The 17,272-nt window shown below is 44.1% G+C and overlaps 1 protein-coding gene across 1 annotated transcript in view; it reads left to right on the forward strand.

Annotated features, from left to right (window-relative positions):
* LOC146800049 (uncharacterized) overlaps nt 1-17,272 on the forward strand; it is a 90,989-nt gene that overhangs the window by 3,689 nt on the left and 70,028 nt on the right. Inside the window, exons 3-4 of the mRNA XM_085620965.1 lie at nt 6,673-6,783; nt 12,163-12,264. Coding sequence (XP_085477091.1) covers nt 6,693-6,783; nt 12,163-12,264 — 193 coding nt within the window. The 5' untranslated portion in view covers nt 6,673-6,692. The remainder of the gene's footprint in view (nt 1-6,672; nt 6,784-12,162; nt 12,265-17,272) is intronic.

A 17,272-nucleotide genomic window follows, 5' to 3' on the forward strand; every position in this document is an offset into this window, starting at 1 on the left:
CCTTCCCCACAGCATGGGAAATAAAATACGATGCCCACACATACATCAGTAACAAACAAAATACTAGGCGAGTGCCATTGTGAACAACTGAAAGTCTTGTAATGCCACCAGTGAGTGTAGTCTCACTCGAGTTGACTGACGAAGCCAGCATGTGAAGCACCTCGGGCGGCTGCACTAAGAACAAGTTAGTATAAACTCGAAAGAGTACCTCCATAATCCACAAGAAAGTTGAAGACCTGAAAGTTCAAGACCTCACTTTGATCCCACGACGTCACAGGTCACCACTTGTAAGCTGCAAACTTTATTGAAAAGGTGTTGCGAGAAAACAATTTGGTTGGCAACAACGAGCAGCACCGCAGGATGCAGCATACACAGAACCCTTCGAGGTTTATGTGCTCCGGTGCTACTACTAAGCACAAGATGGCGGCAAGTGGTCATGGCCGCGCCGGATTACTTGCGGTAAATGCGTGCAACCTAACGTGCAGCAGCTGGCTGTGCCGTGAAGAAGGATATCGTCAGAGAACCCGTGGAAGAGGAGGCAGGTAGGAGTGCGTGTGGTGACAATGACTCGTGCCTCCGTTTAAAAAATAAATAATTAAACGGATCAACTGGCCCTACTGGCAGAAAGGCTCAAAGGGCCCCAAACAATATTAGACGTAAACTGCCTCCCCTTACACATCATGATTCACAACAAAGAGATAAAATAAAACCTCTTCAGCAGAGCCAGTTAGGGTACACAAGCAGCTTCAATAGATGGCAGTCTGTTAAGTACACTCTCCAACTCAGTCAACGAAGCACTTTAAACACTGCCAGTCTTTGTTATCCAAGTAGAGCCCTGATGACTTTAGAACCGCAGTTTGGCACAAGTAATGCACGCACATAGCGAATAGCCAGCAGCAGAACAGTTCATTTAAAGTAAACTGACTCACCAGCAGAAGGGTGTCCTTGTCTTTTAGGTATGTGCCAGAGCATGTTGCAGGTGATAGCAGTCTCTTAAGTACGCTGTCAGATACGGACAATGAAACATTTTACACATTGCCCGTCTTTCTATGAAAAGCTTGCTCACATACCAGACTCTATTGATGTGGAATTCACACCGAAGTAGACAGATGTCAGCACTGACGTCCCACGCAGGCCAAATGGTGCCGGTTGGTTTCAAAATGATGCTGCCAGTTTTCTCCTGTTGCCAGTGTTATTGACTATGATGCTACCAGTTTTCTTCACCAACTGCGGTTAATAACGAGATGTCCACCAGTCTCCAACTTACTTCAGCAGGTTACACCGGAGATTGTTTGTAGGCCTGCTGGTTTAAAGTTACACAGAGACCTTTCATAGGTCAAACGCCCGCAGTTACAAGGCATCTGAATGACCACAGTTTTGACAGTAACTGTATGTAGACCAGTAGAAAGAGGTGAAACGCCCAGGCTGTAGGCTGTCCAGGTGGTAATGGACACTGGTGGGGCTGACCAGGACGTTTCTGCAAATATTCAATGTCTTGTTTTCCTTTTCCTTAAAGTTTCAGACTCTTGGTTCCTTAGTTCGTTTGTACAGGGCCTTCCTTACTCCAGACGTGGGTTCTTCAAGATCGTCGCCAAATTGTTGTGAATGGATGATACACAGGCCGGGTGTATAAGCAGGATATCTTTATTATAGCTTAGTTCCAGGATAGATGAGTAGAAGGTAAAAAGTAGATAAAGCGTAGCCCCACCAGGAGCAGCCTCCCTGCTGCTCAGCCTCCATTCACCAACTGACGCTCCGCACACACACAGACACCCAAGCATTCTATGAGGTCACCACACATTCCAGCTGAGCAGTAGGGAAGAGACAAGAACTAGTTTATGACAAGGGCGTTGCCGTAATCCAGTCTGCTGTTGACACGGGCCTGCGTGATCGTCCTTCTGGTTCCGGTGGGGATCCATCTGAAGATCTTGCGAAGCATGCAGAGGGTGTTGAAGCAGGAGGAGGAGACGGCGTTGATTTGCTGGGTCATTGATAGTGATCAGTCCAGGATGAACCCCAGGTTGCGTGCGTGGTTGATGGGTGTCGATGAAGCTCCCAGCGTGGCCGGCCACCAGGAGTTGTCCCAGGTGGAGGGGGTGGAGCCGAGGATAAGGACCTCCATCTTATCCGAGTTCAGTTTCAGGCGACTGTTCTTCATCCATTCGGCGACGGCCTTCATTTCTTCGTAGAGGTTGGTTTTGGCGGTGGCGGGGTCCTTGGTGAGGGAGAGGATCAGCTGGGTGTCGTCGGCGTATGAGACGATGTTGAGGTCGTGCGATCGGATGATGTTGTCAAGTGGTGCCATGTAGACATTAAAAAGGGTCGGGCTGAGGGATGATCCTTGGGGTACGCCGCAGGTGATCTTGGTGGCTTTGGATCGGAATGGAGGTAGGCGGACTCTCTGGGTTCTGCCGGTGAGGAAGGAGGGGATCCAGTCCAGGGATTTATCGCGGATCCCTGCGTCGTGGAGGCGTGTGCGTAGGGTGTGGTGGCAGATGGTATCGAAGGCGGCGAGAGGTCCAGGAGGATGAGGGCCGCGGTTTCACCATTGTCCAGCAGGGTCCCGATGTCGTCGGTGGCGGTGATGAGGGCGGTTTCGGTGCTGTGGTTGCTGCGGAATCCGGATTTCGGATGAGTCCAGGGTGTTGTGCTCCTCGAGGAAGCGGGTCAGTTGCCTGTTGACAATCTTCTCGATGACTTTTGCCGGGAACAGGAGCAGGGAGATGGGCCTGAAGTTCTTGAGGTCCTTTGGGTCCGCCTTGGGTTTCTTGAGTAGGGTGTTGATCTCGGCGTGCCTCCAGCTCTCCGGGAAGGTGGGGGTCTCGAAGGAGCTGTTGAGGATCTTCCGGAGTTGGGGTGCGATGATGGAGCTCGCTTTGTTGAAGATGTGGTGAGGGCAGGGGTTGGTTGGTGAGCCGCAGTTGATGGTGTTCATGATTTTGATGGTGTCGTAGACGTGGGTCCAGGAGAGCAGGAGGCCGGTGTGGCTAGGGGGCAGTGAGTCTGAGGTGTCGGCGGCTGTCGTGGGGGTCTGGGTGTTGAAGCTGTAGTGGATGTCTGCGATCTTGCAGTGAAAGAAGGTGGCTAGGGAGTCGCAGAGGTCTTGTGACAGCGGGATGTTAGTGCTGGAGCTGGGGTTGGAGAGATCCTTCACGATGTTGAAGAGCTCTTTGCTGTTGTGCGCGTGGTTGTCGATGCTTTCCTTGAAGGAGTTCCTTTTGGCGGTTCGAATGAGTTGGTGGTGCTTGCGGCTGGTGTTCTTGCGGGCTGCGTGGTTGTCCGGAGTCTGTTCGTGGCGCCACTTCTTCTTGAGTCCTCTGCAAGTCTGCTTGGATGCCTGGAGGTCGGCGGTGAACCAGATGGCCTTTCTGTCCATGCGTCTGTTTGAGGGTATCTTGAACGGGGCGAGAGTGTTGGTGCAGTCGTCGATCCATTGCTAGAGGTTGCGGGCAGCTGTGTCTGTGGGGTCGGTTGGTGGGTCTCAGGCGAGGGTGGTGATTAGCTGGTCTTCGGTGACCTTGTTCCAGCTGCAGTGAGGGATCCGTTGCGGGTGGTGGTGCGTGGCGGGTTTCTCGAAGGTGAAGTAGATGCAGCGGTGGTCGGTCCAGTGGAGCTCGGTTATGGTGACGTGGTTGCTGGCGGAAAAGATAGGGTTGAGCGTGTGTCGGGTGGAGTGGGTGGGTGTTGTGACGAGCTGTTTCAGTCCGAGGTTGTCGAGCAGGATGGTGGAGTTGCTGTCGTTGGCGTTCTCGAGGTGGAAGTTCAGGTCTCCGAGGAGGATGTAGTCTGTGAATGCAAGAGCATGCGTGCTGACGATGTCGGTGATGGAGTCGCTGAACTGTGGCCGTGGTTCAGGCGGTCTGTGGACGAGGGTTCCTCTGAGGGTAGTATTGGGATCGATGTGGATCTGGAAGTGCAGGTGTTCGGCGGTGCTGAGGGTGTCCTCTGTGCTGGTCGAAATTCTGAGTGTATTCCTGTGGACGATGGCGATTCCTTCTCCTGGTCTGTTGGTGCGGTCCCTGCGGGTGATCTTGTAGCTGTCTGGGATGGCTATGGAAATGTCTGGCGCCGAGGAGGGGTTCATCATGGTCTCCGTCAGGAAGGCGACGTCCGGGGAGGATGAGTCGAGTAGGTCCCAGAGTTCAATGGCGTGCTAGTGGATGGAGCGGGTGTTGAGTAGTATGCATCTGAGATGGTTGAGTCCTGCCCTGGCGGGAGGGGCAGGACGTGCAGGTGTTCAGCGGCTGGTGAAGCTGCAGCTCCGGCTGGAGAAGGGTCCGTGGGTGAGCTTCGGGGTGGCCTGGAAGCAGGTGGATGATCGGCCGGTGTTGAGTTGGTGGAGGATGTTGGCGTCGTAGCGGCGTTGGGGCGCTCGCAGGGCCCAGTGGGTCTGGCACTGGGCACGGACCTAGCGCGGACCGGCTTGCCTTATGCGCGCCTTTGGCGCTCCAGTGGCGTGGCCGTGCAGCAGCCGTCATTAAGAAGGAGAGGTGGGAGGTTGGAGCAGCTGGGAGGCGGGTGCGGGAACGAATGAGCGAGCGAGGGGGCGGGGCCACAGGGGACACAGCGGCGGGAAGGCGAAGTGGCAAAAGGCTAAAAGGCAAGAAAGAGTGAGCTACAGAGAGAAAAGAGCAGAAAAAGGCAAATAGAATAAAAACAGCAGACAAAGCAGAAAACAGGCAAATAGGAAAAAACAGAGCGAGCAGACACAGAATACTTACGGCATAAAATGGCGAGAGCGGGGACACGGGCACAGTCAGGTGGAGCTGCGCGGTGTGTGGAGCGACCTGCCTGGAAACAGAGTCAAGGGTCGCAGATTTGATTTGCTTGGTATTGATAAAATGGGTATATTCGCATTTAGCAGCTATGTTCAGATTAAGATAAAATACCCAGGGAGGCTGCAGGCGCCTTAGTACAACAAAACCGTTTGCGTACAGAAAAAGACAGCCTCCTCCTAGTCTGGTGATCTGATTGCACAGCTCCACAGGGCTCCATAGAATCTTCACATCAACTTCCTACTTGCTAAACCACATCCTTTGATTTGTTTTAGGGGGTGGGAAGTTGGTGTTTTATGCATGGTAAACAGTGCAAATTATGGCTTGTGCTTAGTGGGCTGAGTTTTACTCTGTAGAATTCCTCTGTGTTACATAAAAACTCCATGAGATTCCATGGAGTAGCCCGAGTGGGCGGAATCCGCATGTCTTGCTGATTTTTAGCAAAGGAAGCTTGTTCCGTAGAGCAGAATCAACCGTTGTAGTCCTTGCTTGCCAACTTAGTATTGGTAAGCCCCGCGTGAGAAAAAACTGCCCCAAGCGGCGGTCGGTGGGGTTTTTCTGAAATTCTGCATTCTACTTCAACACGGAGTTGTCAAGTCTCTGCAAACTCTGCCGGCGGAGCAGAATTTATTGCCCAAGCCAAGCTTAGGCCAGACCTTGAGCGTAGTCAGTGCCAGCTTGTGGAGGATCAAATATAGAAACATTTCATGTTTGAGTGATTTTATTACACAGATTGCATTGGTATAAAAAACGCATATTTCACAGGTATCTGAATTATGAAAAATATTTCAGAGTTCTCTGTGAAATATTGCTTTCAATTATAATCACAAAAACAAGAAAAACAGGAGCAAGCCCGTTAACCCAGTTGAGACCGGGTATATGTAGTAACAAAAACAATGTCTCAACAGGGAAATTATGTAAAGGGACTGTTAAACACAAGATTTAATCAAAACAGCCAAAGAGGGACAAGGGAGACCAAAAGGAATGAAAAAATAATTTGTAATTAGATACACAACCGGTATATACAATTTAAAGTAACCATAACAATCATATGTGCACTGATAGTGAAGTGAACAAGTGAACGGCGCAGTGACATAAGTGTTAAAAGGACAACAAAGTGCGGCAAGGAACTATTCAAAAATTAAGGGTCAAGACAAAAATATATACAGTAGACAATTTACAAGACAATATTTGTTAAATCACAAATGGCCCTTCAACGAGCCGCGATTACTGCTGTCAAGTCGACGACGTTTCAACCTCCTTGCGTTGAAGTCATCATCAGGACTATGGTTACCAGAGTATTTAAAAAATACCTGTGTTGGAGGTTGCTTAAATCACCGTATCATGGCTGGATACAAAGGAATATAGATCCAAACGGGGCGTCTGACGCTTTGTTCGTCACGACGAAGTGCATTCTCCCGGACTGATCCCGTTTTTTTAAATTTATGCATGACACCCTGAATTGCTGATTAACACAGTGCTTCAAACTATTACTGCCGATCGCTCGAATCGTCCTTGATTCTCTGACCTCATCCATATCGCTGAAATTATCACACACGTGCCTCCTTCACTGGCGGATCGCCATTGATGTTTTAATACATCTCCTTCTCTGTCCCCCCGTTTGGATCTAGTCATGGCACAAATTGTGAATGTGAAACGTGAGTGATAAATATTGTCATCAGGATGCTAGATGGAAACAGGTCTATTTTATACTTACACTTACCATTGTATTATTGGTTGAGCTGTACATGCCTGAAAATGCTTGAATTTTCCATATATCATATGAAGAAGATGCAGAAATTAATGAGGCATGCAGGAGGTGAGAGGGGTTCAGGACCCCATCTGCAGCTCTTATGACTGGTTGTGACACCACTCTTTCATATTTCTGTTACTACAGGGGAAGAGTTCACAACAGAAATGATCTCGGGCAGCATCAAAGAAGAAGAAGGAGTCTATCCAATGGCTGATCAGAACCAAGAGGAGTTTACAAAATGTTACTCTCCTGCCGGTGGGTTATCTCTTTCTATATATCATATTGTGGAAATATGGCTTCTATTGTGAAATTCAAACTGATGAATGTATGAATTTGGAGAAATTATGCTACTGGGATCATTAACAGGCCACTGTTAATGTCAAGCTGGCAGACACCGGATATAAATATCTTATTCAATATGATGATACAATAGGGTCTAAAGTTTACAGTTAATGAAACTTTAGTTTTTTAGTGTAAAACACTGCAAACCCTAACTGCTTAAGACTAGAAAATAAAAATGGCCACAGAGCCCCACAGTTATCTAGATATTGTGACAAGGCCCAATGTAACCCAGGAGCAGATAAAGTAAAGAGTTGTCGGGAAAAGAAAAGTCGGATGGGAGTCCAACGACACAAATGGTTTCCAGCAGTTCATCAAGATCACTGACCCTACCACAGCTCATATAAACTGGGTGTTTGGTTGGATAAATAGTGTTGTTCATAGGAGGTGTCTAATATACTAATCATCACCGTCACTTTTACTTGCATTGGTCAAAACTCAGTCTAGTCCACCAGTGCTAGTCTAAAGTTTAGAAGCTGGCTGAACAGATCTTTAGTGTCAAAGATGGCCTTCACCCAAAGGATCCACATCTAAGATTGCTTACCTTACAGGAACCCTATCATCAAACACTGCTTTGAATTACTAATAGGAATAGCACTAAAATGTGTCACAACATGTTAAACCCAAGCTTTGTACCTATTGTTCGAATCACGATGGAATTGGGTCTGTATCTTTATGGCACTTCATATCTTTCAACACACTACCCCAGTGCAAGTTCATCTCTCATTAGAGATGCACCAGAAGCAGACCCACTGCAAATTTAAGTTAATAGGCTCAGTCACTCCTTCATTCTCCAATTATTTTGTTTGGGCATAATGTTTTTGACAGTCTGTCAGCGGAGGCTAATTTATGGTTTAGGTTAACGCCCATGGATATTGTTGTATCTTGATTACTTTTTTAATACCTCTATCTTGCTTTTTATCTTCTGATATTTTAAAGTTTTTAGTGTTATTCTATTTTCTTTTCTAAAGTGTCCTCTCATAAGGTCACTGTGTGATTATTGAGTTACATGTGTTTTTATAAAAAAGGAATTCAAGAAATCAGACACCTGTTTGAAGCTCAGGGACCTCTTGACCCGTACCATTTTATGCATTTTTATTTTTTTCATACAAATTATGTGCATTACAATGACTGTGTGCTATTATAAACCTCTAAGCAATTTTTATTCAAATTAGCGCAAAATTAGAAATACTCCAATCATATTTCATCACTCATCCCTAGTTCATCTACTTGTCTAACAGCATAGTTTTATTTGTTTGTTTGGCTTGCTATGCCAAGCTATGTAAAGCCTCTCCATATACCTTAAAGTGCGATCATGTCTGATGTCGAAACTCCGTGATTAAGCATCCTTTCAGCAGTCGGTCCATTTTTAACACTGCCCATACATGTGGGTCTTGTATACCTTTCTTTTGCATTGTGCGAGAAGGGGTCTGTTCATGCCAGGTTCTTGTTTTGCAACACAAGATAGTGGACAATATATCTTGTTTAGAATTTAGGCAGTACATGGAAGCCCATTATTACTTTCCTCCTCCTTCTCTCTAGGATGGAATTTGCAAGGTCATCTCTCCTTGTAGCTTCAGTTCAGCTGCTGTGTTTATGAAGGAGCATTGGAGAGAGGAAAGTTTCCTTCACCAACTTCTTAATGTGAGCTTCAGGGAACATGGCAAAAGAGCACACATTTATTATTGCACAGTTCCCTCTGCTGTATTAAGAAATTAGCTTTTTAGGTCCTGTATTTCACATGCTCATTTCAATGCACTCAGTTAACAAAGAGTGATTATGGTGGCATACAGCCCCTCCAAGGAGAGGTAAACTTAAGAGGGAGTTTTTGGTAACTCCACTTGATCTGATGTCACAGCATACCACTAACGTTTGGCCAAAGAGCTGCACTTTTCTTGATATTTCAAAGAACTATTTCAGCTACTGGTTCAATGATGCCCATCACATGCACGCTCAGGTCTACTGCTGGAGAGGCTCCATCTCCTCACGTGTTTGATTTAGACCCAATGCCTTGTGTAGTAGTATAAAGGATAGAAAAATACTTCCCCATGATTGCCACGGTTGTAGATTTGACACCAACCCATTGGAAGGCACAGATTCATAATTCTGGGTTTATCCTCTGTGGTTGAATAAGGATAAGTCCATCAGACTCTACCTGGGATTTAATGTAGTTTAGCAGGGCATTGTGTTTACAGTTTGTGGATTAATGGCAGAGGTTTGTGCTCCTGTGATTTCAGTGTCAAGCTGCTGTAATACAAATTGTCTAAGCTGACAGTATATTGTTATCATCTCCGTCAACATCTCTCTAGTCTTAGCTATTGGTAGTCGACCCCTGTATGGGTGAGGCATGTATGTAGTTAACGCAGCCACTATCTGTCCCGGCAGTGAGAAAAGTCATTTTGAGTTCCATGTAGTAACTTTATTGAACAGGGTCATATGTTTTTTGTATGTTAACAGCACTTCAATAAATCTAAATGGATTATAGTATGCTATTGGAATCTATTATAGCTTATCTTGTGATCAGCCGTGCTGCATCTGCATCTGCTCAACCAGTCCATGAATAATATATGTCAGCACTATGTATGGATCCCCTCCGGCCATCAGAGTAATTTCACACCCTTCTAATGGGAATCCTCTTGCTATCAGCTGAGCAGTAATGCCGGGGCACGAATGAATGCATGAGGGAATTTCTAAAGTGCACAGCTATGCAAGAGAGTGTCCCAGTGCTACACATGAACAGACAAACTTGAATACCAGTTTATCAACTGAGAGAAAAAAGGTACCTCTTGAGAGCATTATGAAATAACGATTCTTGAGAAAAGGCACAAAGTGATTGCGGAAGTTGAGTCCATGCTTGGCTAGCAAGTCCCGAGTAGGAACGCCCGTCTGTCTTGACCAAACTAAAGCTGGGTACCTCTACAAGCAGTGCTACAGCAGAACAAAGCACAATGTCTGGAATACTCACTGTTTATATCTCTATCTCCACTGTCTGCTCGCTATTCTTCAGAAAGACTGAGAATTGGTATTAAGGATTAAAGCAGATCCTTTGTAAGTGTTAAGCCCCCAACAAACCTCAGTAGGACAAGTAGTTGGAGTTTTATATTATACAAGTATTTATTTTGCACATACTAATGATGAGGATCACAAAATTACACAGATTTGAGTGTGTGACTTATTTATGGGATTCTGGGCACGCAGGGGTCTGATTGGGCACCACATCCTGTTAATGTATCCACATTTCAACTACCGTCTTTTTGAAAGCGTATCGGAGACAGGAATGCTTTCTGTGCCCTGTATTTCACACAACCCTTTCAATGTGCTTGTGCTGCATGCATAAACGGTGAGCATGTTAGCCAACATTACCTAGGTTAACAAGTGTTACCTTGTACGCTTCTGTTAACAAGCACTTGCAATGTAATAGGTATTGCATTTACGAGAATTTGAGCCATAGATATTGTAAATGACAATGCCTTTTATTTGCATGTTATTTTTAAAACAGATAAATAAAAGGCATTGTCATTTACAATGCCAATAGCTTAAACTCTTGCCATTGCGAGACGTATTCCATTGCAAATGCATTTGGCGCCCGTGCTGTAAAAATTAAAAACAAGCGTAAGGAGAGAGCGTGTCTTGCCTGCTGTTGCTATGTGAGTAAATAGTGCTCTGAGGCTGTAATTATAGCCTACCGAGTACCAACACATATAACGGGTTGTCGCCATGGGAGGTTACAAAATGAGACAATGCGATACTAAGGCCTTTTGACCAATAAACAGCCACAGTTTACAGTGGACAATGACATAAGCCAATGAAAAATATGGGTGGAGAGTGGGGGAGCTTCAAATCCCTACCTGAATACAGCATGCCTCGCAGAGCAGCGCAAGCGCTGCCCAAGCTCAACCTAAAAAGGAGGAAATAACATTACTGCCAATAGATGGTTTTGATTTCCTCTGAATAGGTTGTGGTTTCCTTTTAGGGCTTTGGAAATCTATTGGGTCTGACCCCGAATGAGGTTTGGGCAACAAGTTAATCTTTAGTCATCCCACCAATCTAGCCCCATCTACACCCCTTATTCTTTGCTCCCCGGGTCTTTTTCTTGCAGACTTTGTATATTCGAATCCTGGTACGGCTGCTTACCTGGGATGCAATTTATATTTTTAGGAATTGTATTTTTTACTCTACCTTGTGTTTCATGATGAAGTGAGTCATTCATATATTTTATCATTCTGTTTCAGATTATGATAGATTTGATCCCACTGTTAGAAATCTAAACGCCAGTTTTCTAGGTTTGAACTCTCAGGTCTTGGCAGCAGGTGCTTGTGGGTATCTAAGGATTTTTGGGCACGATGAAACAACAGATTTTGTTGGATAGTGTAGAGGATGGTGTCGGTGCAAAACTGAGGCATCTGCCATTTTACCCAGATGGCCACGGCCCTCTGGTCTCCAAATTTATGGGTCTACTCTTTTGAACCTATGCATAACATTGATCAACAATATGTTTTTTGAAATGTTGCATTCTGGTGCCTGGTACATTGTTCAGAATATCGAATGAGCTTTAGTCTGTGTGTCTTGTTTGAAATGTGGTCAATTTCCATAGTAATAAAGTATTACTAAGGACACACTTGATTTCTCTTAAGGTAATTTATGATTTTCACACTGAGCAAGCTGTTTGCTTATTGACTTTTTCCACAATTTTACTCCAGCCAAAAGTTCTTCTCGCACCTTATGTATTACCTTGAAAAGCCTAAAGTTATCCATATGGGCAGATATCTCTGTGGTAATTATGAAGTTGTGTACACAGGACAATCCTCCTCCAAACAGATTCTAGCAAGATGTATGGTCTCTTGTATTGTTACTGCTATATGGAGACTTTTAGATCATTGCCAGATTAACCAGTGGCACACATTACAAAGGGGAAACTAGTCACCGCTGCTCTGGTTAGTAATGTCCCCATCGTAGACATTTGTAAGTTTACCACATAGAAATTTGTACAAACATTTGCTATCTATTATGGTCTGGCTTCAGACGCCAGGCCTGATGCATGAGTGTGCCAGGCCTCTCTCTACAACTTGTTTGCATTGTTTTTCTTTCTGTTGTCTAGGTCACATATTCGAGCTTGGAGTAACTTGCTACTCTGTTCTTCAGTTTATGAATATCTGTGAATGATGTAATAATTTGTTCACCATTCGAAATGAATGATGCACTGAGGCGAGCTGGGAGATGAAAGAGGCTAAAGGAGCTCCATCTTCAGCCCCTGTCACTGATTGAAATTAATCTTTGTTGTTTCTCTTATTGCAGAAGAGTTTACCACAGTGATCATATCAGACAGCATCAAAGAAGAGGCCTATCCCACAGCTGACCAGGACACAAAGGAATTTAGAAACACCCTCTGCACTGCAGGTAAGCCCTCTTTCTACCTAGGATAACAGATATATGGTATAAATCACACTAGTCAGAGACCAATGAGATTAGGTCTCAATTTGGAATGACACTGATTTTACATTAATAATAAAGGGGTCACTGTTCCAAGTGAGCTGACATAAATATAATAGTGAGTTCCATGAGGCAGCACAGCAGGGACTAAAGCCCTTTTAGCAGGTTCCATCTACCAGAAACCGTAAGCATCCCACACCCACCCAGCAACATGACATAATGTAACCTGTATTTGTAAAGCGCACGTTCACTCAGAAGGGTATCTTGGTGCTGAATAATAGATGTTTATTGTTACCCAACTCAGTGGTATAGCAACATAGAGAGTGTAGATGGCAAAAGAAAGAGCATAATGTAGATATCTGACAACATGGATGAAGGTCTCGAGATCACAGAGCCTGTCACCGCTCAAACCGTTCTATGACTTAGTATATAAGATTTACAGAAAGAATCAAGGACAGTCAACAAAATACAGCATATGAGTGTTAGAAGAATGACTAAATATAAATAAAGCAGCGATTGAGCTTTTCATGTAGAATTTAAATAAAAGAGGATCATAGAGGTCTAAAAACATCCCCATTTCCATGGCTGCAATCTATCTTTGAAGTTGCATGTTTTAGTAAGGTACAAACATATTCTCTAGTTTTGATTCTATAATATAAACAAATGTGTTTTTCTTTGGGCACAGGCCCTCAATGTATACCACACAGCTGCATATTGAGACACATGAAAAATAGTATTTGGGCACCTCTAACTGTCCCATTGCCCTTTGAAAGGTCTATTGTTTTTTGTTTTTTAGAAGTTTCTGTGATGGTTTAGGGGTGTATTACAATAAAAAAAAAATTCAAGAGTCAAATCCTTTCACTTACAACACCGTGAAGGGCTTAGGGTACTGTTTCTGTTATTTGAAAAAGTGGCAAGCAGAGAAGCAGGGTCCATAGCCACATGTGCATGTACACCTTTCTTGGAAACAATGTTTTAAGAAATAGTCCATGTCCCCAGTTTGTGCTAAATTGAAGTGTTTTCATGTGTAATCTGGAAGTGTTCGCCTTTTCAGTGCAGAGCATCCACAGTTTTTCCTAGTTAGATGTTTTCAAAATGGCTATATAGAAAAACACCCCTATTTGTGTTGTCCCCCTACTTTTGCTAGATGTTTTGCTGTGTTATTGACTTGTTCACTTGAGCTCTGCTGACCAGGCCCCAGTGCATATTTTCTCATCCATTAAAACTATATGGTACCTTGTGCACCAGGGCATGTAAATGAAATGCCTCTAGTGGACTGCGGCACCCTTTGCATCATCCACTACAGTGACGGTGAGAGCCTGATTGCAGGCCTACCATTGGAGCCTGGCTATTCCAGCTTTACAACTGCAATCTCAGCCTGTCAAAATAAACCTGTTTGACAGGCCTAAAGCTTCCTTTTAAATATTAGGAAATCACCCCTAAGTAGGCCTTACTAGCGCTAAGGCACGGTGCATGCTATTCAAAAGGAGGGCATGTTAGAGTGCCCCCAGTTTACACCATTGTGAGAATATGCAGGCTTTTAATTTCAGTGTATAACGATAATGCTTCAAACCTCTGTTCCTTTACATACCCTATGTTGGTGTTGTTTAATACACATTCCTGTATGACCAGATTGTATTCACTGTCCAGCATTATTACCACTCGCCAACTATTATCAAATGCAAATGTTGCTTATATTGTAAAACCCAATAAAAATATTTTAAAATAAATAACGTATGACTTACTAGCCCTAAGGCAGTGTGCATGGTATTTAAAAGGAGGATACATTAAAGTACCTTGAAACGTCCTTACAATGCCTCATTACGAATATGCTTCATCCTTCCCTGTGGTCCTGCTTGGTTCTTTTGAGCGATATACAAAAAGGAAAGATTAGAGATTTGTATGATCTTTAGTCAAACTGATTTGTAAAGTGGATGAAACAGTAACAACTTCAATAACTATATACAGGGATCTTCCATTTTGTACTGGGTTGAGCGTGTACAACAGAACTAGTGCATTTGTTGATGCATTGGAGAAATACTGTGTGACAACACTAAGTCCCCACCTAAATAGCTTCCATTGTTCAGCCCATGGCCGTATTGAGTGTTCCAGTAGTGAGACTCGCAGGAAAATGACACATCAGGAGTAGAAGGTGGTGGTGGAAGGGGCCTGGAGGACTATGAGTTTGCCCAACTGTTAGCCCCTCCACAGTGAGCCTGGACTAGGGCCCGTATGCTGTGACCTCATTTGAATTCAGGCCCCGATTGTACAATATTTTTGAAGAATTAGTGCAGCATTTCACTTCAGACCATCTCATTAGTGACCACTGTTCTTCCCAACTCCCCCCCCCCCCTCTTTTGGGATGTCGGTCTGCTAGTTTATGACATATCACATTGTGGACTTGCAGTCTCATGCAGTCTCATTGCCACTGTTTTGTCAGTATTATTTCCCTTTCTTAGAATGTTTCCTTCAATTTGAGGAACACTGGCTTAGGTGTGTTAGAGCACAGCATAGTCATCCATGCCTTTACCTTTGCAGTCTGCCTACAGGTGGCTAGATTTTGCTCACATTTATTTTCCCTTTTTTTTTTTGCAGAGTTTTATATAGCGCGAACTTGACCCGAATCCAATCAGGTATCAGAGCGCTTTACATAGCACCAGTTACGTTACATGAGGACACACAGGATGATTTAGCGTCGTTACCGAGACTCAAACCCAGTTCCCCAGGTCCGAGCGCCCTTACCATTAGGCCAAGTCCTCGCCCTATCTTTGAAGTTTAATGTTGCTTCATCAGTCTATCCTCCAGTGTCCTCCCCTCCCTGTTGACTTGTGTCACAATGACCATCACCATCCCTCTAGTAGGGCGCATGCACATGTCCCAGGTGCTCACGCAGTTGGTGCCACTACTGTCTTAATGCTCAAAGTGATGTTCTCTGGGAGTCCCATCCTGTGAGATGGATTTATTTGAGTAAGACATTACGGGGCAGCCAGTGATTCTGTCTGCTGAAAGTAAAAACATTTTTGTGTTTAAAAAAATACTTTGACAGATTCCAAGGTCTGAACTGGCAGCTATCAGATATTCTAAGGTTGTAAATCCTGACTGTCGATGCACCTATGATGCTCAGCATTTCAATGTGAAAGAGATATTTTGACTTCCCGTTACATGTTATGGTTATGTATCTACACTGTGTGGTATTATTGTATGTATGAACCTCTGATAATATCATGTAAATAATAACCAGAGGAATGCTTATCTATAGAAATCAACGAAGAACTTCGACTTTTTGAGTACCAAGAACAAGTATTAGAGAAAACAATGAAAGTCTATTTTATGAGGCAACATTTACTCTACTTCTGCATGACGCCTGGGAATAGTTCACTCTTGTGGGACATTCATTAGCTCTCACCCTAAAGTATATCCAATGCCATCCCTAGCAGGAAATATGCCATGGATAAACACTACGCCCTATCCCCACAACCCACCTTAGTTTTTGACATTCTTCTGATCAATAATAATATAAAAATAATAAACTACTCATGTAAATAGAGAGGCATGCCAGTACCTAACACAACATAAGAATAATGAGACACCCTTTTATGGGACAAGCTTTACTGAAATGCTGGTTCGGGCCACGATTCCTGTCATGGAAAGATATACACAGAGCCACGGGCTAGAGTGCGGGTAAAGGGAGCACTGTCTGCAGACTTTCCTATTTGCAGGGGCACTAGACAAGGATGCCGGCTTTCCCCATTGCTTTTTGCTCTAATCCTGGAACCACTGGCCTGTATGGTCCAAACACACCCCGACATAGGAGGCTTCAGGGATCAATCAGGGACACGTTTTAGACTGGTGTCCAGCGTCATCCAGAAAAAGACGAATGCCTGGGTTTGTTTTCTTCCTGGAACGTTAAGGGAAAAGGGTTTCACAATGAGTGACCCCCCAATTGTAAAAATAAAGTTAACATTTTCCAATGTAGAATCATAAAATACCTTTAACAATTGAATGAGTCACGTCCTCCTTATGGACCCGGACTATGCATTAACAGACATCGAGTGTCCAAGAATATAGTACAGCAATAAAGGCCAATTAATCCTTTATTCGGGCATCATGAACTCCCTCGAGTCCGAGAGATGTTCAAAGTAATATGAGCTAACGAGAAAAAAAAGAAAAAACTCCTTATTGTTTTTCCTGCAAAATACATCACTCGCCAAGTAGAAATATTATATCTGCCTCAAACTTAAGAGGTCAGCAGACGCACGCTGCTTAATTTTCAACTCTGAAATGTAAGGAAGTCAACAAGCTAGTACCAATGTCCGACACACGAACCATATGTTAATTTGGATAGGTTGGCTGTTCATATTTTTTAAGTCATGATAAAAAAGTTGTTGCAAGTAATATATAAGATGTCAACCCTGAATGTGAGAAAATACCATAGTCTATTGTATTAGGGAAACGTCATGTTCTATGTTACTATTCAATGACGTGCAATTTAAAAACTTTCATTAAACAAAATGCGAACACAGAAAACAAAGAATGCCGGCAGATTAAAAACAACCCTGTCCATCTCTCAAAAGTCAGACCAGTGTCTGCCAGCTCGTTAATAGCTGAATGTGGACCCATGTTGTATGCCCGGTTTGCCATTTATATTTGCGCAAATAGGCGTAACCACAAAAACAAATCAAAATCTCGCCAGAGACCACGGCATAGTTACCAGCCGGCAGAACTCACCCGTGTACGACCCCCCTTTCTCTTCGATGCTGACCATGGATCTGAAACGCCAGCTTAGGGCTTCCGTTTCAGTCTATCTCACGATCTATTTCTAAGAGGAAACTAACTTATCCTCAATTGACACGTCACAAATGAGAGTGGCTAGTTCAACATTTATTGTTCCAGCTTCCCGACATATCGACAAGTAATTTAAATTAGTCTTGGATTCTTGTTACATGACCTTAGGATCTAGCTTCTGTTATTTTAA

This window comes from Triturus cristatus, chromosome 8 (genome assembly GCF_964204655.1).
Source record: "Triturus cristatus chromosome 8, aTriCri1.1, whole genome shotgun sequence".
NCBI classification, from domain to species: Eukaryota; Metazoa; Chordata; class Amphibia; order Caudata; family Salamandridae; genus Triturus; species Triturus cristatus.